The 26,835-nt window shown below is 44.8% G+C and overlaps 1 protein-coding gene across 4 annotated transcripts in view; it reads left to right on the forward strand.

The window, feature by feature from the left end:
• Positions 1 to 2,048: 2,048 nt before the first annotated feature.
• Positions 2,049 to 26,835, forward strand: part of LOC128562722 (chromatin remodeling regulator CECR2) — a 199,547-nt gene continuing 174,760 nt past the window's right edge. For all 4 annotated transcript variants that reach the window (XM_053557962.1, XM_053557964.1, XM_053557966.1 and 1 more), the window contains exon 1: positions 2,049 to 2,485. In XM_053557962.1, the coding sequence (XP_053413937.1) occupies positions 2,360 to 2,485 (126 nt within the window). In that variant the 5' untranslated portion in view covers positions 2,049 to 2,359. The remainder of the gene's footprint in view (positions 2,486 to 26,835) is intronic.

The following is a 26,835-nucleotide window of genomic DNA, read 5'->3' on the forward strand; positions in this document are numbered from 1 at the left end:
TGGCTGTTTTTTTGTTGCAGTTTTCATTGCTCTTTAGCTGTTGCGGGCTGGGTTCAAACTTGCCAGCCTGGGTGTTGACCGGTGCCCCTACCCACTGAGCTCCAGACGCCGCCAACATGGTAGGTTCTATTATTGGCAGGCTGGCTAGTAGTTAACAATTGAGGCACTAGGTAAGAAGGTTAAATGATGACAAAGGATAAAGGCAGAAAAGAGCTGTAGCAGAGAGAGAGAGAGAGAGAGAGAGAGAGAGAAGTGTGGAAAATCAAACGATCTGAGGAAATTAAGAAAGTCCAGAACACATCAAATTCAGGTTATGCGATGAATTCCACAGTGGCCTGTCACCCTTTTCCCATTCATCTCTTAATGGATATCTACCCAGGAGCTGGGCTTTCTAAACACACAAAAATGTAGCCTTTGCTCTTTAGGAGCTTTTAGATGTGAGCTCACGTTTGTCAAAGATTAACTAAAACACATGACAGAATTTGAGGATGCACTTTAAATCATCAAATAGTTCCAGGTAATGAAGAGCAGAACTTTGGGGCTGCTTCCATGCCAGGAGAGAGAGGTAGAGATACAGAGAGAGAGATATTAGAAGACAAAATTATTTTGAGACACATGTGATTTTCCTTAAAACGTTAAAAAATGTTTCTAAATGCTGCCTTCTAAAAATACAAAATATTATTTAAATTATCAGAATACGGTGAGGGAGGGCTGAGGAAGAATTGCCGAGACAACCCACTCCAAAATCTTTCACATAAGTTCTTCGTTCATCATGCTTGCTATTCTCCAGATTTTACATTGCTTAAAAAGGTAGATCTGTGATTTAATCACTGGGCATTTTGTGATCGTGTCTGTCACTCAATAAGTACTTGATTAATTTTGCAGGCGCATCACGGACAATAGTTCCTACCTGAGAGGTGGTGGTTTTCAGAACCCAGATAAATGTAATAACCAATACAAACATCTGAGCATTCACTGTGCTTTTTCCAAACTTCTCTTCTGTTTTACATGTGATTTTTTTCCTACGCGTTTTGGAGAATTCCAACGTATCGCAGCACTTAACATTTCTAAAGCACACACCTCAGCGCCCTTTCTACTGGAGCACATTCCCTCGGCCAAGGCGTAAAGGTCTCCACCCACCACCAGAACACACTCCCCATATACCAGGCTTCTTTTCCCCATCCCCCAGCTTCCTAACCACATGGTGAGACTCTTCCAGGCAGCTTTTCTTCAGCCAGGGCAGTAGCAAGGCTCCAAGCCCATCTACTCTAGGGCGGTCACACGTGTCCATTCCCTGGGGGGTGGGGGGGGTCGTTCTTCCCGCTTGGCTGCTGATTGGTGCCTCCCCCTACCCCACCCTTCCCGCCGCACTCCAGCCTCCATCCTACTTAGTTCCAGCTTAACCAGCCCCACCACCTTCTTTCCTCGGAGAAAGCCACTTTAGAGCTCCTTGAAGTACCGTTCTTGGCTGGAATAAAAGCTTTAAAGAACAGGTGGAAAGCACTTCATTTCTTTAGGCCTTATATTTCTAGGGTGGCCTGCCCCTTCATTCTCCTGTGCCACCCGGATCATCAATAATAACTGAACTCTTCCACACGTGTACGTTTCTGGATCTAGACCCTAGGAAAGCACCACCCAGCGGGCCCTTTAAAAGGACGCGACCACTAAGGCCAAGTGGGGGGTGGGAGAGACCCTTTTTGTCCTCCCTCTTTAGCTCTCATAAACTCCTCAGTCCCAAACACCTGGGAAGGACAATTTGCTCTGTTAAAAGTTCCCGGAGGACACGCTGCTCCCTTCAGGCCACTGTCTTCTTCTTTCTGGGGGTAGTCTGTCCCTCTTCCCTCCCCCTTCTCTTCCAGTGTGGTTGTCCGGGCGGGGGGTGAGGAGTGGGGGCGGGGGTTGTTGTTGTGGTGAGAGACGGCCCCGCCCCCTCCTCGTGGGCGGCCCCTCCCCCAGGCCCTCTGTTCTGCCCCCTCCCCGCCCCCCAGCCCCATCTGTTTTCCCCAGCGGTGAGTTGATTACATTGTACCGGACTGGGGGCGGCCGAGCGGCAGCCGCCGGATGGGGCGAGTGCGCGGACCCCGCCGGCAGCCGGAGCCGCAGCCGCAGCCGCCTCAGTGAGTCGGGCCCCCAGGCCGCCCCGCCCGGCCGCCCGCCCCCGGCTCATGGTCACGCCGAGCGGCGGCAGCAGCGGGACTAGCAGCCTCCACCGCGCCGCCGCCCCCGCCCCCGCCCGAGGAGACCAGGCGCTGAGGTGCTGCGCCGCGGCGGGAGTCCGAGGCGAGCGGGCCGAGCGCGGACAGCGTGGGGCCGCCGGGGCGCGCTCCGAGTCCGGGGCCGCCGCCGGCGCGGCTGGGAAATGTGCCCGGAGGAGGGCGGCGCGGCCGGGCTGGGCGAGCTCCGCTCCTGGTGGGAAGTGCCGGCCATCGCGCACTTCTGTTCGCTCTTTCGCACGGCGTTCCGCCTGCCCGACTTCGAGATCGAGGTGAGTGGGTCGCGCGGGGCGGGCGAGGCGGCGCACGCTGCGCCCTTTTCTCCCTGTGCTCTCTGGGCGTTCCGGGGGACGCAGTGCGGGAGGGAGGGGGGGCCCGAAAGACTTTTCGCCTGGAGTCGGAGCCGGCAACCGGGCTCTGAGGTGAGGACACGAGGCGCTGAAGGGCAGGGGCGGGCGGGGGCGGCCCGGCTGTGCCCCGGGCGCCAAATGCGGACGCCGGGCTCCGGACGGTTGCTCAGGCTGTTGCCGTGGTGGGCGGCGTGCAAGTAAGGGGCTTTTGTGGGAGCGGGACCGGGGCGCTCTCCCGGGACTTCTCTACCAGGGGCTGAATATGGGGCGAGAGTGCGTGCGCGCGCTCCCCTCCCGGTGCCATTGAAGCGGCGAGCCAGCTGCTCGGGCGGGGACGGCTGCGGGCGGGCGCGGGGGGAGCGGTGGGATTAACTCGGACCGGCTCGGGAGGCGGCCCAGGGCGGCGGGGTAGAGGTCTGCGCGGCCGGGGAGCGGCGCCCCCAACTTGGGCGGGAGCGCGGAGGGGCGCCGCACTTTGCCGACTCCCGGCGGCCCGCACCTCGCGGGGGGCGCTTCGGGCTAACTTCGGGCTGGCGGGGCTCGGGCCCGGGCGCAGGGCCGCGCTCTCTTTGGGGTAGCCGCCCGGCGCCAAGCCCCTGTGCGGGTCTCCGAGGCTGCGGAGGGAAAGTTTGAGACTCCGTTATTCTTTAACAGCTCCCTTCCTCTGGGAATATACAGCCCTCTTTATTCCGGGAGCTCGGGAGCTCTTTGAGTTGTTTTCGCCACCATTATCCCTGCGGGCGAGCGTGGAGGAAGGGATGGCTTTTCTGGCCAGGCCGAAGGTGCTTTCAGACCCGAGGCTTTGTGATAACACGACTGAAATCGGAGGATCCCAGCAACACGGATGGTGGCGGGGGCTGGAGGAACGGAATGCACTCGATGGTCCAAACAAGCAGCCCGCACCAGCAGCATCCTCCTTTTATTTTTATTTTTGGAATGAGTTGTGAAATAGTTGATTGGTTGGCAAGTTGAATTCCCTTCTCTCCTAGAGCAAGATGTGTAGTGGCTCACCTTTCACCTTTGGACAAAGATGAATGCAAACTGTGTTGGTCAGTTTTTGTTTTCAATTTTGCCAATGTGTCTGTCGACGAAGTAATAAAAATTAGAATCACTCTTTTGGAGGAGGAAATCGTTGGTGCCTCCCCACCGCCATGTATCTTACTTTCTGCCATTTTCGGGTTGATTTTAATTCCTTTACTTCTAAGGTCTTTGCCTCACCATTATTTTTAGATACAGTCGTGTTGGCTGAAATACCATTTTGCTTCTCTTGTGAATGAAGTGTCTGAAAACTTGCTCTCATTGGAGTTAGTGGAATCAGGAAAATAAAAAGATCAAAAGGGTTGAGGATGGGTGAATGAGGAGGAATGTAGACTGATAAAGTAGGTCCAATCACTGGCTTCTGGCGATTCTTCGTTCCTTGAGCTGATTAAAACAATGTGATGAAATTGTAGGCTTCTTCAGTTTGTAGGGAGATCTAATCATTTAGGCATTTTACGCACCATCATATTGTTTGTTTTCAAAGTTTAAACATGAATGCAACAAACATGATTTTTATAATAAAATATTGCTTGAGACAAGTGGTTATATTGACTAAAGTAGAGAAACAGAGCCACAGTATTAAAGATCTGGGAATCTGAAAAGTCATGAGATGCTTAACAATTACTCTGTCCTGCAGTTTCTTTTACTTACTATAAAATCCTAAATAGTTTAATTATACGTGTATCCTGCCGCTCAAAATGGTGGCTATGGTGGGAGGTGCTGACTGTGAAAATTCCATCTTGGGTGCAGGTAAACTTGTCCCCAGCCCTTTTTTTTCCTAAGATAATAAAGTTGAGGTGATACTGAAGTTACAAGGACCATAGACTTGAGGACCATTAGAAAAATACTTTTGGAAACATGTCATCTCTCCATAATCATATATTCCCATTTCATTGATGGAAGATAGAGGTATTACTCATTTTGCCTCAAGGACTACAATATAGCTAGAGTAACCTACAAATAACTTGTTTTCTGTTATAAGAAATGAAAAGTCATTTTAGTTTACATGGTGAATAATGAGGGTTATTTGATGACTGTCTTCTCTTTTGATCAAGTATTTCTTGGAATTGACACTTTTGTTAACATATATATGCTATTTGAAATACATGCAACACAGATGAATATTTGGATTCCAACATTTACACATTTTGAAAACTATCCACACCTGTTTTTTTTGGAAATGTTCAGTAAACTGGATAACAAATGAGAGTGACTTCTCCCCCTGCAGTTCTTGTATAATCCATTTCATGTTAAGTGTGTTTTAATATAGCTAATGTAAATTTTTTTTTTTTTTTTTTTGCTACTGGGTCTTGTTCTGTTACCTGGGCTACAGTGCAGTGGCTGTCATCCATCATAGCTCACTGCAACCTCAAACTCCTTGGTTCATGTTGTCCACCCACCTTGACCTCCTAAGGTGCTAGGATTACCAGGGCGTGGCTCACACTGGCCTGGCTAATGTAGATTTTAAGATTTTCAGTAGTTATCAAAAAATTACAATTTTAAAATTGACTTATTTTATGGATTTCTTTTTTTTTTTTTTTTGTAGAGACAGAGTCTCACTTTATCGCCCTCGGTAGAGTGCCCTGGCGTCACACAGCTCACAGCAACCGCCAAATCCTTGGGCTTAGGCGATTCTCTTGACTCAGCCTCCCAAGTCGCTGGGACTACAGGTGCCCGCCACAACGCCCAGCTATTTTTTTTTTTTTTTGTTGTTGTTGCAGTTTGACCAGGGCTGGGTTTGAACCCGCCACCCTTGGCATATGGGGCTGGCACCCTACCCGCTGAGCCACAGGCGCTGCCCTATTTTATGGATTTCTAACAAATTGACTCATTGACAGTGCAGAGCTCATTGAAAACACTACCAATTTTGATTTTCTAGGTACAAATTAGTTATTTTTATTGTTTTGAAAACAGTCTAATAGTTCTGATAGTTTGAGAAACAATCCCTTAGTTAGACTTTATGATGCAATGGAAGACCTTTATAAAAAGAAAAAAACAATTCTAATGATGAGTTGTACCTGTTAGGCCACATGGAAAGACCTTAGTCTTAATTTACTGCAGCTTGAATAGGTAAGAATACGGAATAATACCAAGTAGTAGAAATTAGATATCAGTATTTTTAGGAAATCAGTTTTCAACTGTGGGAAAGATCTCATTTTATCCTTGACCACCAGGCTGAACCAATGGATTTATAGAAAATTTAAGAGGTAGAATCCTCAAGGACTTGGCTTCTATTTATCTAAAGTGAAGCAATCTCTGAGATAGGTGAAGGGCTGTGAGGATTCATGCAGCAGTTCTGCAAGAGGTTAAGACCTCCCACTTTGAGAACTGGTTCCCAAAGAATGGATAGTTTTATTTTTGTATGTAAAAAAACTTTTACTCTGTTAATCAACCTTGAATGAACAGGATTTGTTTGGAGGAGTCAACATATGTGATTCTTGGTTGTAGCATATATTTGAGGACTTATATGTTGCTGGCCCCCAAATAAGGATTTTTATACTCATCAGGCTAAAAAAAACCCTATAAATATACAATAATAATGAGTTATTTGAGTTGTTCAGAATTCCTGGTTTTAAAAATAATGCATAAACATCAGATAAAACTTGAAAATTATTGCAGAATATAGATAAAAATTAAAATCGCCCCGATCATCACTTAGTGATATAAGCTGTTAACTATTAACTTTGTATTTTACTGCTCAGGAATAAAAGCTATTAACTGTTAATGTATTTAGAAATTTATAAATATGCTCACAGTGTATTTGTGCCATGGGTTAGGTGTTTTTAGAGAAGATTGAGGTGTAGCTGGATTAAGCACCTGCAAGGGATGGGGGATTTACCAAAGAAGCTCTTAACTGGTCTCCTTTGTCTCAGATTATCTTTAATATTTCAGAACCAGCAATTGTATACCACTTCAGTTAAATCAAGTACAGGTTATTTTATAATTGTTTAACATTGCAGTGGGGTAGGTTGGCTAAGGTTTTCCCGACTCAAGAAGAGTAGAACAGTTACCTGACCTTGCCCAAAGATTTACTGCTATGTTTTTCCCTAGCCATGTTTTCTTTGTAGTGAATATACTGTCTCACTTGACTAAAGTAAGGTAAGGAAGGATAGAATGGTTTTCAATAATCTAATCTAAGGTTTAATCATGATGGGTGTGGGGCTGGCATGGTGCCTATAGGTGACTGTTTGAAAATGTTCATGGAGAGTCATTGAATGGTTCGTATAATAGCAGCATGATCAAAATAATCTGATTGTCTTGTCCCTTTTTTTTGTCTTGAGTGTCTTGCCTTTGAGTATTTTATACTTTGCCCTCCTTGTGTCTCCTTTCTGGTTGTGGTTCTATGTGGATGAAGTCCCTTATCTGATGAGCATGATGATCTGGGGCAGTATTCAGATTCTTGAATTCTACCCTTGATGCTTCCTTGGATCCAATCCCTTATCAAGAGGACCAAGACATGAATTGTTAAACATTAAAATAAGCAGCAGAAATTGCTAAGAGAAACTTGTCAGTCATATCAGGGGGTTTCTAAACCTGGTGCCTAGGGCTACCGAAGATTTGTGTTGGTGTGCACATGTGCAATTTGTTGTGGGAGAGGGCCTGTCACATTTTGGAAGAGGTCTCCAACCATACAAAGGTTAAGAGGCTCTGAATTAGATGAAAGAATAGATGGTCTTTATTAGGAGAATCAGGAACCTAGTCTCACGACACAGATGTACTGGAGTAGGAGTTACAAAACTTGTATTCTAATTCTGCCACTAACTAGCACGGTGACCTTGGGCAGGTCAAAACAATCTAATGATAAATGACACTTGCTTTGTACGTTTTCAAAATGTTACCTCATTTTATCTTTAGTTGTCTGTAACCATCCCCATGAGGTTGAGGTTGTTCTCATTTTATAGATGTGGAAATTGCTTACACAAGACTCTCACATGGATCTCAGGGTTTTTGGTCCCAAATTCTTTGCTCTTGTTACTAACTACATCATACTGTTTCTACTCCAGTTTTCCTTATCTATAAAATGAGGGGTTGCCTATAAGTAACAGCTAAGATTCCATAGCGCAAGTTTGGAGTTCTTTGGTTTTTAATAACGTAGGGTAGAGAAAAATCTTTAAAACTTTCTGCTGAACTAAGTGCAAAGGAACAAATTTATGTATTCATTCATTTGTTTCTGCAAATATTTATTAAACACTTCTGTATGCTAGGTAATGTACTGGGTCCTGGGAGCTGTGAACATAAAACAAAAATGCCTGCCCCCTATAGCTGAGCATTGTGGCATGTGCCTGTAGTCCCAGCTACTCAGGGGGCTGAGGCTAGAGAATCGCCTAAGCCCAAGAGCTGGAGGGTTGCTGTGAGCTGTGACGCCACCACACTCTACCGAGGGTGACAAAGTGAGACTCTGTCTCCAAATAAAAAAATGCCTGCCCCCTTTGGAATGAGACAAAGGAACAAATTGTTAAGTAACATATATAATATGTCAGAAGGTCACAAATAAAAATAAAGCAGGGTGGAGGCATGCAGAGGGCAGTGTTGAGGGGGCAAGTTGTTACTTTTTTAAATAGGGTAGTTAGGTATTACCCCCACTGAGAAGTTGGCATTTGAAGGGGACTGAAGGAGATGGGTGATTTTATGGGTGATTTAAAAATTAATAGTTTTGGGCGGCGCCTGTGGCTCAGTCGGTGGGGTGCCAGCCCCATATACCGAGGGTGGCGGGTTCAAACCCGGCCCTGGCCAAATTGCAACCAAAAAATAGCCGGGCGTTGTGGCGGGCGCCTGTAGTCCCAGCTACTCAGGAGGCTGAGGCAAGAGAATCGCTTAAGCCCAGGAGTTGGAGGTTGCTGTGAGCTGTGTGAGGCCACGGCACTCTACCCAGGGCCATAAAGTGAGAATCTGTCTCTACAAAAAAAAAAAAAAAATTAATAGTTTCTCAAGCTAATGTCTTTAGCATAACTTAACCAGATGATAAAATGTCTTCTAAAGATTCAGTTCTTTCTCTGAAGGGGAAAACCTAAGAAAAGGATATGAATTGCAAAGGAGCAAATCTTTATGTAGTTAGAACTCCTGAAAGGGGAGAATATCCTGTCATAATGTAACTCTCCAAAAGTGAATGCTTACTTTTCTTTCTATTTATAACAACATTTTGAAAGGGAAGGTGTTTTTCTTCCTTTTTTTTTTTTTACCCCCCTTGTGCCTACCATGTGAAGCTTCAAAGGGGCAGTTGGGATAATCTCCAGTTTAGAAGGGGCATTACCCTCTCTGAAGGACAGCCTGGGTTAGCACCTGGCTTGCTTTACAACGGAAGTTAAGTTTGGTCTTGCTTAATTTTCTGGAACCCAGCTAGGAAAGCCTAAAATACAACTTGGCAGCATTCGATACTACTGACTCTGCCCCTTTGATCAGGAGAGGCTCAGTGTTGGATTCTGTGTCATGTTAGGGGTCCAGAATGAGATGCCCTGTAAGTGTGAAGGCAAAAATGCTGTGGGCGGACAGAGCCAAGGGGGAACTTCTGACTATGTGGAGTTATATCTAGTTGATGTAATTGAGCACATTTTCAAAAGGGAACCATCAGAAACCTGGATTGAGGGTTCACTTCTCTCATTAATTTAGCAGATCACTTTGGGTTTCAGATACCCCATCTATAAAATGGGAATTTTAGATAATTCCTATGTATTTCCTAGATCTAAAAGTTCTGTGATTTTAGGAATGTTTTCAGCAGGCATAGCAGTATTACTTTAATTCAGAAAAATTGCTGACCTCATTGGTTAGGATCCATGTTTTACAAATTAATTTTGTAACAAGTGAAAGTTGAAAATATTTGTATTTGAAATGTTTACAGGTTACACATGTATAATTTTTCTCTTTCGCTGAAGTAGTTTTTTTTTTTTTTTTTTTTGTAGAGACAGAGTCTCACTGTATTGCCCTCGGGTAGAGTGCCGTGGTGTCACACGGCTCACCGCAACCTCTAACTCTTGGGCTTACGCGATTCTCTTGCCTCAGCCTCCCGAGCAGCTGGGACTACAGGCGCCCGCCACGACGCCCGGCTATTTTTTTTGTTGCAGTTTGGCCGGGGCTGGGTTTGAACCTGCCACCCTTGGCATATGGGGCTGGTGCCCTACTCACTGAGCCACAGGCGCCGCCATTGAAGTAGTTTTTTTTTTTTTTTTTTTTTTTTTTTTTGGCCGGGCCTGGGCTTGAACCCGCCACCTCCGGCATATGGGACCGGCGCCCTACACGTTGAGCCACAGGCGCCGCCCTGAAGTAGTTTTTGAGATTCGAAGATTGACATTTTCACTCTCTAGTGTTCTCAGACCTAAGATTTTGTGCTTTGAGATTTTTTTTTCTTTCTTTTTTTTTTTTTTTTGTAGGACAGAGTCTCACTGTACCCACCCTTGGGAAGAGTGCCGTGGCGTCACACAGCTCACAGCAACCTCTAACTCTTGGGCTTACGCGATTTTCTTGCCTCAGCCTCCCGAGCAGCTGGGACTACAGGCGCCCGCCACAACGCCCGGCTATTTTTTTGTTGCAGTTTGGCCGGAGCTGGGTTTGAACCCGCCACCCTCAGCATATGGGGCCGGCAACCTACTCACTGAGCCACAGGCGCCGCCCTGTGCTTTGAGATTTAAAGAAATTACGAAGAATGAAGGTCTTGAATTATGTTATTCTCCTTTCACTTTTATTTATTTATTTATTTTTAAAGAGATGGAGGTCTTGCTATCACCCAGGCTGGATTTGAACTTCTGGCCTCAAGTGATCCTTCTGCCTCAGCCTCCTAGAGCACCACTGAGCCTGGCATTCTTTCACTTGTTTTACTTTCTTTCTTTCCTTTTATTTTTTGAGACAGAGTCGCACTTTGTTGCCCCTCAGCCTTCCAAGTAGCTGGGACTACAGGCATGTGCCTCCATGCCTGGCTAATTTTTCTATTTTGGGTAAAGACAGGGTCTCACTCTTGTAGCAGTCACCCACTTCAGCCTCCCAGAGTGCTAGGATTATAGGCGGGGGTGGGGTGGGGGGCGGGGGGGCGCCATCACACCCAGCCTTTTATTTGTATCTTCTTTACGTTAGCCCCTAATAAGTATTAGTCAACTTACTTTGGAAAACTTGGGGGCTATATATATATATATATATATATATTTTAATGATCCTTTCACTTGATAAAGAAATGGTTGAATAATAATACTGAGCTTAAGAATCTATGAGTTCTGGGCGGCACCTGTGGCTCAAGGAGTAGGGTGCCGGTCCCATATGCCGGAGGTGGCGGGTTCAAACCCAGCCCCGGCCAAAAACCAAAAAAAAAAAAGAATCTATGAGTTCTTTTAAGTTCAGGTTTTCTCAATCTCAGCACTATTGATATTTTGGGCCACATTAATCTTTGTTGTGGGAAGCTGTCATTTGCTTTGTACAACGTTTAGCTATATCTGGCCTCTACCCTCTAGGTGCCAGTAGCACACCCAGTTGTGACAAAAATGTCTCTACACATTGCTAGGTATCCTGGGGGGGGCAAAGCGCCTCAGTTAAGACTGATTACTTTTAGGGTCTATGTCGGATCATTGTATGGAAGGCATGCTTGCATTTGAGGCAGATGAGTTTTTTCCTTTTGAAACTGATTTTTTTTTTCTTAAACACAATCCTAATATTTTGTTTATAGGAAATGGAGGAAGTTAAAATTGCTCCCAGATGTGCATGTCATCAGCAATTGCACATGTCAGAAACCTGGGAAACAGATGTTTTATTAATTTTTTCTTTCTTGGGGAGTCATTTAAGGAAATAAGAGTGATTGGGGGTAGTAAAGAGAGAATTGTTAGGCTGACTGGGTTTGGTAAAGAAAGGACTTTATAATAAAGGGCTTCCCTCAGGCAGGGCCAGGCTGCCCTGTGCCATGGTGGAGGAGGGGCGAAGAGTGTATTGTCGCTGCCTGGGGCTGGAGCTGCCTGGGCTGGAGCGGCTGCCATTGCCTGTCAGGGCACAAGGCTCTTCCTGACAGATATCTCACACACTGCTGGGGAAGGAGTGGGTAGTTATCCGTGACCAGGTCAAAAGTTCAGTGGGACCTATGTTGAAGATGTACATGTGTATATTCAGAACATACACACATATAAAGTGCATTATTCTATCATATTTTGGGGTGTGGAAAACACCAACCACAGAATGCTTCTTGAGGTTGTTGTAAATACTTTTCGTGATTTTTTTCCATTTGATTTTGCCTATAGGCAAGTATGGTGAGATATGGGATTTAAACAGCATTTTGTTTTGTTGGGAAGTGTTACATGGTGGTGACTTAAGCAGTCAAGTGCACTGTGAAGGGCTTTGAGCTTCTTGGAAGAAAGACTGTAGAACCTGAAGATGTCTTTCACTGAGAGTGCACATTTCCTAAGTCATTATTTTCCATCCTGGGGCATTTGGTCCCTACAGAGACCCAGGACCTTACTTTGTTATTTTATTTATTTATTTTTTTTTGAGACAGAGCCTCAAGCTGTCACCCTGGGTAGAGTGCCATTGCATCACAGCTCACAGCAACCTTCAACTCCTGGGCTCAAACGATTCTTCTGCCTCCACCTCCCAGGTAGCTGGGACTACAGGCGCCCGCCACAACGCCCGGCTATTTTTTTGGTTGCAGCCGTCATCGTTGTTTGGCGGGCCCTGGGCTGGATTCAAACCCGCCAGCTCAGGTGTCTGTGCCTGGCACCTTAGCCGCTTGAGCCACAGGTGCTGAACATACTTTTTTATTCTTATCTCTTTTGGCTAGAACAAAGGTTCTACCATTGTTTTTTGTTTTCTCTCTTAATCCATTGTTGTGTTCATATACTGATGGCCTAGGATTTGTTCTGGGCATTGGGGAAGAAGGGGTAGAATTTCTGGCCTCAGGTGTTAAATCCCAGAATTTGTATAATTAAGTTTGTGTGAAGTCAGTCACTTTTGCAGCTGATACCAGTTTTCTCCTCCATAGAGAGCAGATAACCCCTCAGAATCATTCTCCTGTGTTCTCTCTTTTGTATGGCAGAAGCTGTATGGTTGACCACCTCCTTAAGTTGACCTAATTTTCATAGACTGGACATGTGCTACATGTATGTGTCAGTATAGTGGGTCTAGTTCCTTATGAATGATGACCACTTTGTTACAGTCCCTTGGGTGGTAAACTTAAGAAGTCAGCTCACAACTGTACTTTATTATGTACACATCTCTTTAAAAGGTAATTGGTTTATGTAAAAATGTGTGGAAGATAGTATTTCATTTTCCTATTCAAAGTCCCTGACCTTATCTGGCCTTTATGAACAATATTTGGCTGGTTTGAATGATGTCATGTTTTCACACTGTAATGGTCAACTTTTGGGCCCACATTCCTTAGGAGCTTAGTCAGGTCTACTTCTCCCCTAGGGCTGGTTTGCTGGAGTAATTGCCTGACTTTGCAGTATGTCACTAAGGCATGTGGATACCTGAATTAAACCGATGACTAGTTGTCACAACAGCCTGTGTGTTCAGCCTTCTGTGCACCTCGCCCACCCATAGCCTCCAAAAGAAGTGAAAATAGAGGAAGTGATAGGGCCACAGTTACGCTCCTTCATGTTTTTTCAGTGTTGAACTTTTAAATCACATCCAATTAATAATTCCTGAGAATAGAATTAAGTTCTAGAATTGAGAATGGTGTTAAGCGGTCTTGTTGACTGTAAGAGTGTTTTTTCTCTTGGCCAATTCCTTTTAATGAATATCCCTTCCCAGAGTGTTCATTGTTTCAGCAACAATGGTGCTAAGGACAGTTGATTTGCTTGATAGAAAATGTGTTAAATTAACAGATCTACTTCTTTAGCAAATCTTTTCTTTCCTCTATTCCCATTGTGTCTTCCTGAAAGGTTATTTGCGAATTCTTTTAGGTGTGAGGACAATTTTTATAACACAGTCCTGGAGTTCTTTGTTTAAGGAACACTGTTGCTTGGGGGAAAGGTGATTAAAGAAAAATTTCACCTGTTGGGATAATTAAGGGATTTTTATTTTGGATTCTTTTCACTCTCAGAATAGTATTGATTTGGGTTGGTGTCCTACACAAACGTACAAATTTTTTTGCTTCGTTTGACTTTCCTCCTCATTTTCCTTCATGTTGTTAAGATAGCCAATTTATCCCTCCCTACAGGATGTTGAGGAGTTCGAGAGGAATACTCTTAATTGACCTAACCCTAGATTGCCATCACCTCCCGTGAGAATTCTATCTTCATTATCCATAACCACTATACTTAGACTTCTGTAATATGTAACTTAGAAAAGTCAAAAAAATTTTTTAAATTTTAGAGACAGTGTCTTTGTCGCCCTTGGTGGTGTGCTGTGGCATCACAGCAATCTTCAGCTCTTGGGCTTAGGCAATTCTCTTGCCTCAGCTTTCTGAGTAGCTGGGACCACAGGCGCCTGCTACAACACCTGGCTAAGAAAAGTCAAATTTTAAATTTATTATTACTTATTATTTTTATTTTTATTATTTTTTTGGAGACGGAGTCTCACTTTGTCTCCCTTGGTAGAGTGCTGTGGCGTCATAGCTCACGGCAACTTCAAACTCTTTGGCTCAAACGATTCTCTTGCCTCAGCCTCCGAAGTAGCTGGGACTACAGGTATCTGCTACAACTCCCAGCTCTTTTTAGAGACCAGGTCTTACTCTGGCTCAGGCTGGTCTTGAACCTGTGAGCTCAGGCAATCCACCCACTTCCAGCCTCCCAGAGTGTTAGGATTACAGGTGTGAGCCACTGTGCCCAGCCTTAATTTTAATTTTAATCTTAATTTTAGACACAGAGTCTTAACAGTGTCTCCTGGGTTGGAATGTAGTAGTGTGAGCATAGCTCACTGCAACCTTGAACTCCTTGAGCACCTGGGCTCAAGCCATCTTAACCTTCCAATTAGCTGTACCATCACATCTGGATAATTTTAAATTTTTTTGTAGAGACAGTTTCATTATGTTTCCTAGGCTGTTCTCAAAATCCTGCATTCAAGTGGTCTTCTTACCTTGGCCTCCCAAAGTGCTGGGATTTCAGGTGTGAGCCACACTACCCCTCTTAAAGTCATCTTTTTTTTTTTTTTTTTGGAGGGGAAAATCTGAAATCTCAATAGTCTCCCTTGTGTTATTGTCATCATTGTATTATTATTTTTGAGACAAAGTCTCACCCACTCTGTTGCTCCATGCTAGAGTACAGTGGCACTCAGACTCCCAGGCCTAAATGATCCTAGCTGGGACTATAGGAACCTGCCACAACCCCCAGCTAATGTTTTCTACTCTTTAGTAAAGCCCCAGGATCTTGCTCTTGCTCAAGCTGGTCTCCCAGTTCCTGAGCTCAAGGGATACTTTGCCTCGGCCTCCCGGAGTGCTAAGATTACAAGTGTGAGCCACCATGCCTGGTCTATTATCATCATTAAGGTTGCAGAGGTATGTGACAGTTCCTATTTTCTCACTGCCCTGAGGAATTGGAGTCTATTAAAAGGGAGGTGATGGTGATATAGTGCAAAATCTATGTTATGTTCCATATGAGCGAGTATGTGATTGCTGTAAGAGTTCTGAGGAAGGCAAGTTAACAGTAAATGAAATGCTTCCTGGAGAAGGCAGGACACAGGGTTCATGCTGAGTAAGTTAGCCTGTCAACCTAGGTCAGAGAGTTCATATAAGGGGGCAATAATATAGGATGAGATTGAAAGAAGATAATAGTGGCAAACTTGCTGTAAGCCTTGAATATCAGGCTCACTAGTGTTAACCATTTTTCTCAGGCAATGAGGAAGCAAAGTTTTAGAGTAAGAATTCTTGCGTACTAAATGTTGTAGGTTAAATCTGGTTTTAGTAGCTAGAATAGAACAGAGTGGAAGAAGAAACACTAGTTTAGCTGTAGGTATTCCTCAGAGTTACCGCAGACCACCACCATAAAGTGACAATGGTGGTAAAGAGTGAGTCACTCTAGCCGGGCGTTGTGGCGGGTGCCTGTAGTCCCAGCTGCTCGGGAGGCTGAGGCAAGAGAATCGCGTAAGCCCCAGAGTTAAGAGGTTGCTGTGAGCCGTGTGACGCCACGGCACTCTACCCGAGGGCGGTACAGTGAGACTCTGTCTCTACAAAAAAAAAAAAAAAAAAAGAGTGAGTCACTCAAGTTTTGGTTTCCCGGTGCATATAAATGTTAATGTGATATTGTTGTCTATTAAGTGTGCAATAATATTATGTCTAAAAGTGTACATACTTGGATTAAAAAATAATTGATTGGCTGGGTATAGCTCATGCTTTATAATCCTAGCATTTTGGGAGGCTGAGGTGAGAGTATCCCTTCAGCTTAGCAGTTTGAGACCAGCCTGTACAAGAGTGAGACCCCATCTCTACTAAAAAAATAGAAAAAACTAGCCGTGTGTCATGAGGGGCATCTGTAGTCCCAGCTGCTCAGGAGTCTGAGGCAGGAGGATCGCTTGAGCCCAGGAGGATGGCTTGAGCCCAGAAATTTGAAGTTGCTGTAAGATAGGTTGATGCCATGGCACTCTAGCCTGGGCAACAGAGCAAGACTCTTATTTCAAAAAAGAAAAACAAATTGCTAGAAACTTCTGTCATCTGAGATTTCAGTGAGTTGTAATTTTTTTTCTGGAGGGTCTTGCCTTGATGTTAGTGGCTAGTGACTGATCCAGGTAGGGTTGTGGAAGTTTGTTAAACCAGCAGTGAAGTTTGTGACATCAGTTGATTTTTTTCTTTCAGGAAAGGGTTTCTAGCATGCAATGCTGTTTGATAGTGTTTTACCTATAGTAGAATTACTTTCAAAATCGGAATCAATCTTCTGAAGCCTTCCTGTTACTTTATCAATTAAGTTTATATAATAATCTAAATTCCTGGCTGTCATTTCAGCAGTGTTCAGAGCATCTTTATCAGGTGTAGATTCTATCTCAAGAAACTACCTTCTTTTTTTTTTTTTTACTTTTTATTTTTCTTTCTTTGTTTTTTATTAAATCACAGCTGTGCACATTAATGCAATCATGGGGCACCATGCACTGGTTTTATATACAATTTGAAATATTTTCATCAAACTGGTTAACATAGTCTTCTTCGCATTTTCTTAGTTATTGTGTTAAGACATTTATATTCTACATTTAGTAAGTTTCACATGTACCCTTGTAAGAAGCACCGTAGGTGTGGCCCCGCCAATTACCCTCCTTCCACCCATCCTACCCCCTCCCCTCCCAAAATCTTTTATAAAGGATATATAATAATCATGGCTTACCAGAAAACATGGTAAAGCTAATTCTATTACTGTATTATTGAGAATTTTGGCCAAGATAAGACAATAGCTTATTTATTCTCATTATAGATCAAGATAAATATCAAATTTCACAATCTTATTATTGTCTCCCCGGCATGTTTACTCTATTTGGAAGGAAAGTTATACGTATCACCATTTTGTCCCCAGTTTGACCGAAACATTTAAAAGATGCTGTCTTTTAAACTTTTAGCCTTCCAAATTAGTTTGTATTTCCCATCTATTTAACTGGCATAATACCATTCTTGGGAAAAGTTGGCCTGGAGAAGCAGTGGAAAACAAATCTTATGAGCAAACAACAAAAAAAGTAAGTAAATGGACAGATCTATGGTTAAACAGTTCTTTTTTTTTTTTTTTTTGTAGAGACAGAGTCTCACTGTACCGCCCTCGGTAGAGTGCCGTGGCATCACACAGCTCACAGCAACCTCTTAACTCTTGGGCTTACGCGATTCTCTTGCCTCAGCCTCCCAAGCAGCTGGGACTACAGGCGCCCGCCACAACGCCCGGCTATTTTTTTGTTGCAGTTTGGCCGGGGCTGGGTTTGAACCCGCCACCCTCGGCATATGGGGCCGGCACCCTACTCACTGAGCCACAGGCGCCGCCCGGTTAAACAGTTCTTTAAAAAAAAAAAAAAAAAGAAAAGCTTTCTTAAATGTAATCACTATTCCAGGAAAAAAGTAAGTATTCCTTCAACTTCCCCGGCATTGCTCCAAATTCATCTAGAAAAGTTATTGAAAGACTGACCATAACAAAGTGTGTGAGAATTCTGTTCATTTGCCAGAGGAAAGAGAAAGATACAATTAAGCATAAACTCAGCAGGAAAATCCAGTGATGAGAAAGAAGAGCACCCAATAAAAAGGTTAAGTGTTTTTGGCAAGATGGAGTTGTTTGCTTTATATAGTTTCTATTTACCTTCAAGGCCTTGCAGATGATCCCGGCCCACAATCTTGGATGGCATGCCTTTAAGAAACTACCTTCTCTGGGCGGCGCCTGTGGCTCAGTGAGTAGGGCGCTGGCCCCATATGCCGAGGGTGGCGGGTTCAAACCCAGCCCCGGCCAAACTGCAACAAAAAAAAAAAAAAAAATAGCCGGGCGTTGTGGCGGGTGCCTGTAGTCCCAGCTGCTCGGGAGGCTGAGGCAAGAGAATCGCGTAAGCCCAAGAGTTAGAGGTTGCTGTGAGCCGTGTGACGCCACGGCACCCTACCGAGGGCGGTACAGTGAGACTCTGTCTCTACAAAAAAAAAAAAAAAAAAAAAGAAAAAAAAAGAAACTACCTTCTCTTTGCTAATTCATAAGAAGCAACTGTTTTTTTGTCACTCTCGGTAGAGTGCTGTGGTATCATAGCTCACAGCAACTTCCAGTTCTTGGGCTCAGGTGATTCTCTTGCCTTAGCCTCCCAAGTAGCTGGGACTATAGGTGCCGTCACAATGCCTGGCTATTTTTAGACACCGGGTCTTGTTTTGGCTCAGGCTGGTCTTTGTTTTTTGAGACGGAGTCTCACTTTGTCACCCTTGGTAGAGTGCTGTGGCATTACATCTCACAGCAACCTCAGACTCTGAGGCTTAAGCCAGTGGTTCTCAACTTTCCTTTTTTTTTTTTTTTTTTGTAGAGACAGAGTTTCACTTTATTGCCCTCCATAGAGTGCCGTGGCGTCACACAGCTCACAGCAGCCTCCAACTCCTGGGCTTGGGCAATTCTCCTGCCTCAGCCTCCCGAGTATCTGGGACTATAGGCGCCCGCCACAACGCCCGGCTAGTTCTCAACTTTCCTAATACTGCAACCCTTTAATACAGTTCCTGTGAGTCACGACCCGCAGGTTGATAACTGCTAGCTTAAGTGATCCTCTTGGCTCAGCCTCCCAAGTAGGTGTGACTACAGGCGCCCGCCATAATGCCCAGCTATTTTTTGTTGTTGTTGTAGCTGTCATTGTTTAGTAGGCTCGGGCCAGGTTTGAACCTGTCAATCCTAGTGTATGTGGCTGAAGCCCTAATCACTGAGCTTAGAGGTGGTAATATTTTAAAGGTTATCTTTTTTTCTTGAGCAGTAGATCTCAACAGGAGGTTTAAAAAATATTTAGTAAACCATGCTGTAAGTGCATGTGTTGTGATCCAGATTTTGTTTTTCTATTTCTATTTTTTTTTTTTTTTGCAGTTTTTGGCCGGGGCTGGGCTTGAACCCGCCACCTCCAGCATATGGGGCCAGTGCCCTACTCCTTTGAGCCACAGGTGCCACCCCTGTTTTTCTATTTCTAAAGCACAAGCAGAGTAGATTTAGCACAATGCTCAAGGGCCCTAAGATTTTAGGAATGGTGAAAGAGCATTGGCTTTAGCTTAAAGTCACCAGCAGCATTAGTCCCTAGCAAGAGTGTCAACCTGTCCTTTGAAGCTTTGAAACCAGACATTTACTTCTCTCTAGCCACGAAGATCCTAGATGGTACCTTCTTCTAGTGGTGCGAACCTTTAATATAGCCCAAAAGGGGTCCCGACCCACAGGTTGAGAACTGTTCTAATAGAAGGCTATTTCATCTATAGATCTACATTGAAAATCTATTGTTTAGTATAATCTTTTTTTTTTTTTTTTTTTTTTTTTGAGGAGAAGAGTCTCACTCTGTCACTCTGGGTAGAGGGCTCACAGCAACCTCACAAACTCTTGGGCTTCAGCGATTCTCTTGTCTCAGCCTCCCAAGTAGCTAGGACTAAAGGTACCCACCATGCCTGGTTAGTTTTTCTTTCTTTTTTTTTTTTTTTTTTGGTTTTTGGCCAGGGCTGGGTTTGAACCCACCCCTCCGGCATATGGGACTGGCGCCCTACTCCTTGAGCCACAGGCACTGCTCCCTGGTTAGTTTTTCTATTTTAAGTAGAGACAGCGGCTCACTGTTGGTCAGGTTGGTCTTGAACTCTTGAGCTCAAGCTATTCACCAGCCTTGGCCTCCCAGAGTGTGAGGATTAGGAGCCACCACGCTTGGCCTACTATAATCATCCTCAATGATATTTTGCTAGATCTTCCAGATAACATACTGCAGCTTCTACATTAATACTTGCTGTTTCATCTTGCACTGTTACGTTCTGGAGATGGCTTCCTTACTTAAACCTCGTAAACCAACCTCTGCTGGCTCAGACTTTCATCTTTAGCTTCCTCACCTCTCTTTACTTGCATAGAATTGAAAAGAGCAAGGGCCTTTCTCTGGATTAGACTTGGATTTGACTCAAGGGAATGTCGTGGCTGGTTTGATCATCTATCCAGACCACTGTTACTTTCTCTATCTCAGCAATGAGACTGTTTTGCTTTCTTGGCAGCGCCTGTGGCTCAGTGAGTAGGGTGCCAGCCCCATATACCGAGGGTGGTAGGTTCAAACCCAGCCTCGGCCAAACTACAACAAAAATTAGCCAGGCATTATGATGGGCACCTGTAGTCCCAGCTGCTCAGGAGGCAGGGGCAGGAGAGTCGCCTAAGCCCAGGAGTTAGAGGTTGCTGTGAGCTGTGACGCCAGGGCACTCTACCAAAGCCATAAAGTGAGACTCTGTCTCTAAAAAAAAAAAAAAAAAAACTGTTTTGCTTTCTACTTTTAATTCCCTTCAACTTTCCCTTTGCATTCACAACTTGACTCTTTGAGTCAAAAGACCTAACTTTTGGCCTATCTCTAGGCTTTTGACAAGGTCAGCATAATCATTTCTAGCTTTTGATTTAAAGTGAGAGATGTGTAATCCTTGGACAGTGCAGGTAGCTCAGTGTAATTCTCAGCCAGGCTGGCAAGTTCTTTTTTTTTTTTTTTTTTTTTTGTAGAGACAGAGTTTCACTTTATGGCCCTTGGTAGAGTGCCATGGCCTCACACAGCTCACAGCAACCTCCAACTCCTGGGCTTAAGCGATTCTCTTGCCTCAGCCTCCCGAGTAGCTGGGACTACAGGCGCCCACCACAATGCCCAGCTATTTTTTGGTTGTAGTTTGGCCGGGGCCGGGTTTGAACCCACCACCCTCGGTATATGGGGCCGGCGCCCTACCGACTGAGCCACAGGCGCCACCCGGCTGGCAAGTTCTAATCCAGTCTGGACCAGCTAAACAACAACAACAACAAAATAGTGGGGTGTTATGGTGGACGCCTTTCGTTCTTACATACTTGGGAGGCTGAGACAAGAGAATTGCTTAAGCCCAAGAGTTTGAGGTTGTGAGCTGCGACACCATGGCACTTTACCAAGGGTGACATAGTGAGACTCTGTCTCAAAATAAATAAAGTGAGAGATGTGTGATTCTTTATACTTGTACACTTAGAGGCCATGGTAGGGTTATTTAGTTTTTGTTTTTGAGACAGAGCCTCAAGCTATCTCTCTGGATAGAGTGCTGTGGCATCACAGCTCACAGCAATCTCCAACTCCTAGGCTCAAACAGTTCTCCTGCCTCTGCCCCCCCCCCCCCGAGTAGCTGGGACTACAAGCATCTGCTATAACGCCCAGCTATTTTTTTGGTTGCAGTCGTCATTGTTGTTTGGTGGGCCCAGGCTGGATTCCAACCCGCCAGCCCAGGTTTATGTGGCAGGTACCTTAGCCGCTTGAGCCACAGGCGCTGAGCCCAGGATAGGGTTATTATTTGGCCTGGTTTCAATATTCTTGTGTCTCAGGGAATAGGGAGGCTGTAGGAGAGGCCAGAACACACAGGGCATTTATGAGGTTTGCTATTTTATTTACATGGGCACAGGTTTTTTTTTTTTTTCCCCATGAGCCAGAGTTTCACTTTGTCGACCTTCATAGAGTACTGTGACATCATAGCTCACAGCAACCTCAAACTCTTTGGCTTAATTAATTCTTTTTTTTTTTTTTGTAGAGACAGAGTCTCACTGTACCACCCTCCGGTAGAGTGCCGTGGCGTTACACGGCTCACAGCAACCTCTAACTCTTGGGCTTACACAATTCTCTTGCCTCAGCCTCCCAAGCAGCTGGGACCACAGGCGCCCGCCACAATGCCCGGCTAGGCTTAATTAATTCTTTTGCCTCAGCCTCCCAAGTAGCTTGGACTACAGGTGCCAGCCACAATGCCCAGCTGTTTTTAGAGACGAGGTCTCCCTCTGGTTCAGGCTGGTCTCGAACCTTGTGAGCTCAGGCAATCCACCCACCTGGGCCTCCCAGAGTGCTAGGATTATAGGCGTGAGCCACCTTGCTCAGCCCTGGGGACAATTCTTGATGCAACAACACACGTTTACAGTATTAACATCAAAGGTCACTTAATAGTGGTAAGTGATAAGATTACTACAACAGATATAATAATAACAAAAAACTTTGAAATTGGGTGGCGCCTGTGGCTCAAGGAGTAGGGTGCCCGTCCCATATGCCGGAGGTGGCGGGTTCAAACCTAGCCCCGGCCAAAAACCAAAAAAAAAACAAAAAACAAAAAAAACAACAAACTTTGTAATATTATAAGAATTACTAAAATGTGCCACATAGACACAAAGTGAACACATACTGTTGGGAAAATGGTGCTGATAGACTAGCTTAAAATGAAGATTAGAGTGGAAGGGCTGTGAAATGCTGAAGGTGGTGGTGATCGGGTAGGACATTGTCACTGACATTGACGAAAGTTTGGATAGGACTAGATGACCCACAGTATGGGAGTACGTGAAGATCACATCAGCTAGGCTTTTTTTGGCTGCAAATAATGGTTTTAAAACTCTGGAGTATCCTATATCATGTAAACTGGAGGAAGCTGGTTCTCAGCAGGTAGGGCAGCTTAGGGATGGATGTCATTGAGTGCTCAGGCAATGCAGTACAGGATGGATTTCACAGCAGCAGGCTCTACATTGGTGAGGGATGTAGAAACATATGTATGGAAAGTTAAGATTGAAAGCAGCCTTAAAGTTGATGATTTGAAGGGTCAAAGATGACTTCAGGCACTCTGGGAGACTGAGGCCGGTGGATTGCTTGAGTTCAGGAGTTTGAGACCTGTCTGAGCAAGAGCTAGACCCCCTCTCTGCTAAAAATAGAAAAATTAGGTGGGTGTTGTTCACCAGTAGTCCCAGCTAGAGGCAAGACAATCACTTGAGCCCAAGAGTTTGAGGTTACCATGAGCTGCCCAGAGTGATAGAGTGATGATACTCTGACTCAACAACCACAGCAACAAAAAGAAGGCTATTTGAATTAGTGTGGCAGAAGTAGGAGAGGCTGACTAAAATTTAATTCTTGGATGGGAGGAATAGAGCTCTTGAGTAAATTTAAGAGAATGGTGAAAAGGGAGATCTTTTTTTTTTTTGAGACGGAGTTTCACTTTGTTGCCCTGGCTTGAGTGCGGTGACATCATACTCTCAATAACCTCAAACTCTTGGGCTCAAGCGATTCTCTTGTCTCAGCCTACCAAGTATCTGAGATTACAGGCACCTGCCACAACACCTGGCTATTTTTTAGAGAGGGGGGGTCTCACACTTGCTTGTGCTGGTCTTGAACTTGTGAGCTCAGGCAATCCATCTGCTTCAGTCTCCCAGAGTGCCTTTTTTTTTTGCAGTTTTTGGCTGGGGATGGGTTTGAACCTGTCACTTCTGGCATATGGGGACGGTGCCCTACTCCTTTGAGCCACAGGCGCTGGCCCCCAGAGTGCTATTTTTTAGAGAGCAAGTCTCGCACTTTTTTTGCTCAGGCTGATCTTGAACTTGTGAGCTCAGGCAATCCACCTGCCTCAGCCTCCCAGACTGTGCCTGGCCTAGAACTTTTTTTTCTTTGGTAGACAGACTCCCACTTGTCACCCTTGGGTAGAGTACTGTGCCATCATATATATCTCATAGAAACCTCAAACTCCTAGGCTCAAATGATTCTCTTGCCTTAGGCTCCCAAGTAGTTCAGGTGCACACTGCAGTGCCTGGCTGTTTTTTTTATTTTTAATTTTCTTTTTTGAGACAAAAGTCTCATATGTCACCCTTGGTAGACTGCTGTTGCACAGCTCACAGAAACTTCAAACTTTTGGGCTTAAGAGATTCTCTTGCTTCAACCTCTTGAGTAGCTGGGACTACAGGTACCTGGCTATTTTTTTTTGGTTGCAGTTGTCGTTGTTTAGCAGGCCAGGGCTGGGCTCGAACCTGCCAGCCTTGGTGTATGTGGTCGGTGCCCTACTCACTGAGCTATGGTTGCCAAGCCTACCTGGCTGTTTTATAGAGATGGGGGTCTCACACTTACTCAGGCTGGTCTCGAACTCCTGAGGGCAGGCAGTTCACCTGCCTGGGCCTCCCAGAGAGTGCTAGTATGACAGGCGTGAGCTACCGTGCCTGGCCAAAAAGGGTGAACTTCAAAAAAAACTTTTTCCTATGAGTAACATATAGCTATTGCATTGAGAAAAAAATGTTTAAAAAATCCTAATTCTTTCATAGTTAAGTTTTTTTTTTTTTTTTTTGGAGACATATTTCACTCTGACCCCTGGGCTAAAGTGTCGTGAAATCAGCGTAGCACACAGCAATTGGAAACATGATCCTCCTTCCTCAGCCTCATGCGTAGCTGAGACTACAAGCTTGAGCCAGGGCTGACCCATGGTTAGGGTCTTGATTTTTTTTTTTTTTTTGAGACCGAGCCTCAAGCCGTACCCCTGGGTAGAGTGCGGTGGCATCACAGATCACAGCAACCTCTAAGTCCTGGGTTCAGATGACTCTCCTGTCTCTACCTCCCAAGTAGCTGGGACTATAGGTGCCCACCACTGTCTGGCTATTTTTTTTTTATTTTTGGCTGCAGCCGTCGTTGTTTGGTGGGCCTGGGCTGGATTTGAACCCACCAGCTCAGGTGTATGTGGCTGGCACCTTAGCTACTTGAGCCATAGGTGCTGAGCCTGATGTTGTTTTGAACAGGTGTTGGACTCCTTGAGAAAAATCAGCCTATTGCCAACTTCTCCATGTTTTCTACCAGTAAACCTCTGTTCTATCTCCCTGTGATTGTTAGGGAGTGGTTACCCCATAGTAGGATTGTCATTTGCTCAGTCTTTTAGCTTCATATTGAGTAAAATGGAAATGAAAATCCAGACATAGGAATGTACCTATCATTAGAATTTGAGATTTACTGTTGCTTAACTGTTGATTGGAAGACTTCAGAGTTGTTTTTTTTTTTTTTTTTTGTAGAGACAGAGTCTCACTGTACCACCCTTGGGTAGAGTGCCATGACGTCACATGGCTCACAGCAACCTCTAACTTGGGCTTACGCGATTCTCTTCCCTCAGCCTTCCGAGCAGCTGGGACTACAGGTGCCCCCCACAACACCCGGCTATTTTTTTGTTGCAGTTTGACCGGGGCTGGGTTTGAACCCGCTACCCTCTGCATATGGGGCTGGCGCCCTACTCACTGAGCCACAGGCGCTGCCCGACTTCAGAGTTTTTCAGTGTTTGACCTATGAGACTACTACTTAATGTTACTTTTGTGAACCTTTTGTGATAGAAGTTTGTTGTACACATAAGCTATTCAGGTAGTGATGTTATATGTTATTTACAGTTTTTTTTTTTAACTTTAAATGAGAGGAGAAGCAATTTGGGGGAGCAAGGGGCTTGAGCACCAACGAGGTTTTTTTTTTTGTTTTTGTTTTTTTTGCAGTTTTGGCCCAAGCGGGCTGGAACCCACCACCCCCGGTATATGGGGCCGGTGCCCTACTCCTTGAGCCGCAGGCACCGCCCAATGCTATACGTTCTTATGTTCTGCTTAATAACAGGTTCTTCATGCCAGAGGAAGTTATTGTTCAACAGAAAGGCTTTTTTTGTTTGTCTTGTCTCACTACTGGTCCTATAAAAAGTTTTGGAGGTCATCTGGCAGCTTCACTGGCCCCTCTCCACCCCAGCAAGTAAATCTGTATCTTGGGCAGTAATCTACAGTGTGTGCCAAAAGTCACCCCTAAAGTCACTATGCGTGGGAAAATGGGCAATTGTAGCTAGCTAACTGTACCTTTATTTATAAAATACTCGTTACTTTTTTTTTTTTTTTTTTTTAGACAGAGTCTTGCTCTGTCACCCTGGGTAGAGTGTCATGGTGTTATAGCTCACAAGCTACCTCAAACTCTTGGGCTTAAGAGATCTTCTTGCTTCAGCCTTCCAAGTAGCTGGCATTACAGGTGCCTTCCATGACGCCTGGCTAATTTTTCTATTTTTAGTAGAGTCGGGGGTCTCTCTCTTGCTCAGACTGTCTTGAGCTCCTAAGCTCATGGCCATTCACCCTCTTCGGCCTCCTAGAGTGTTAGAATTACAGGTGCGCACCACCGTGCCTAGTCTCATTACAAAATTTTTACAAAAGGCAGTGCCTGTTGCACAGTGGTTAAGACGCCAGCCACGTACACCAACCCTGGTGGGTTTGAACCCAGCCTAGGCTAGCTAAAAAACAATGACAACTGCAACCAAAAAATAGCTAGGAGTTGTGGCAGGTGCCTGTAGTCCCAGCTGCTGGGAGGCTGAGACAAGAGAATCGCCTAAGTCCAGGAGTTGGAGGTTGCTGTGAGCTGTGACGCCATAGCACTCTACCGAGGGTGACATACTGAGACTGTCTTAAAAAAATGAAAAAATTTTACAAAATGTTCTCTATGTGTTGGCTATTTTTTTATTTTTATTTATTTATTTTTTGGCTGGGATTGGGTTTGAACCCACCACCTCTGGCATATGGGGCTGGTGCCCTACTCCTTTGAGCCACATGTGCCGCCCAGCTATTTCTTTATATATTTGAGGTTTTGGGTCTTGAAATTTCTTCATAGTTTTTGTTTTTTTCTTTTCTTTTTTTTGGTCTTAATGTTTTATAAAAGTTTTTTTTTTTTTTTTTGTAGAGACAGAGTCTCACTTTATGGCCCTCGGTAGAGTGCCATGGCCTCACACAGCTCACAGCAACCAACCTTCAACTCCTGGGCTTAAGCGATTCTCTTGCCTCAGCCTCCCGAGTAGCTGGGACTACAGGTGCCCGCCACAACGCCCAGCTATTTTTTTGGTTGCAGTTTGGCCGGGGCCGGGTTTGAACCTGCCACCCTCGGTATATGGGGCCGGCGCCTTAACCAACTGAGCCACA

This window comes from Nycticebus coucang, chromosome 12 (genome assembly GCF_027406575.1).
Source record: "Nycticebus coucang isolate mNycCou1 chromosome 12, mNycCou1.pri, whole genome shotgun sequence".
Classification (NCBI taxonomy): Eukaryota; Metazoa; Chordata; class Mammalia; order Primates; family Lorisidae; genus Nycticebus; species Nycticebus coucang.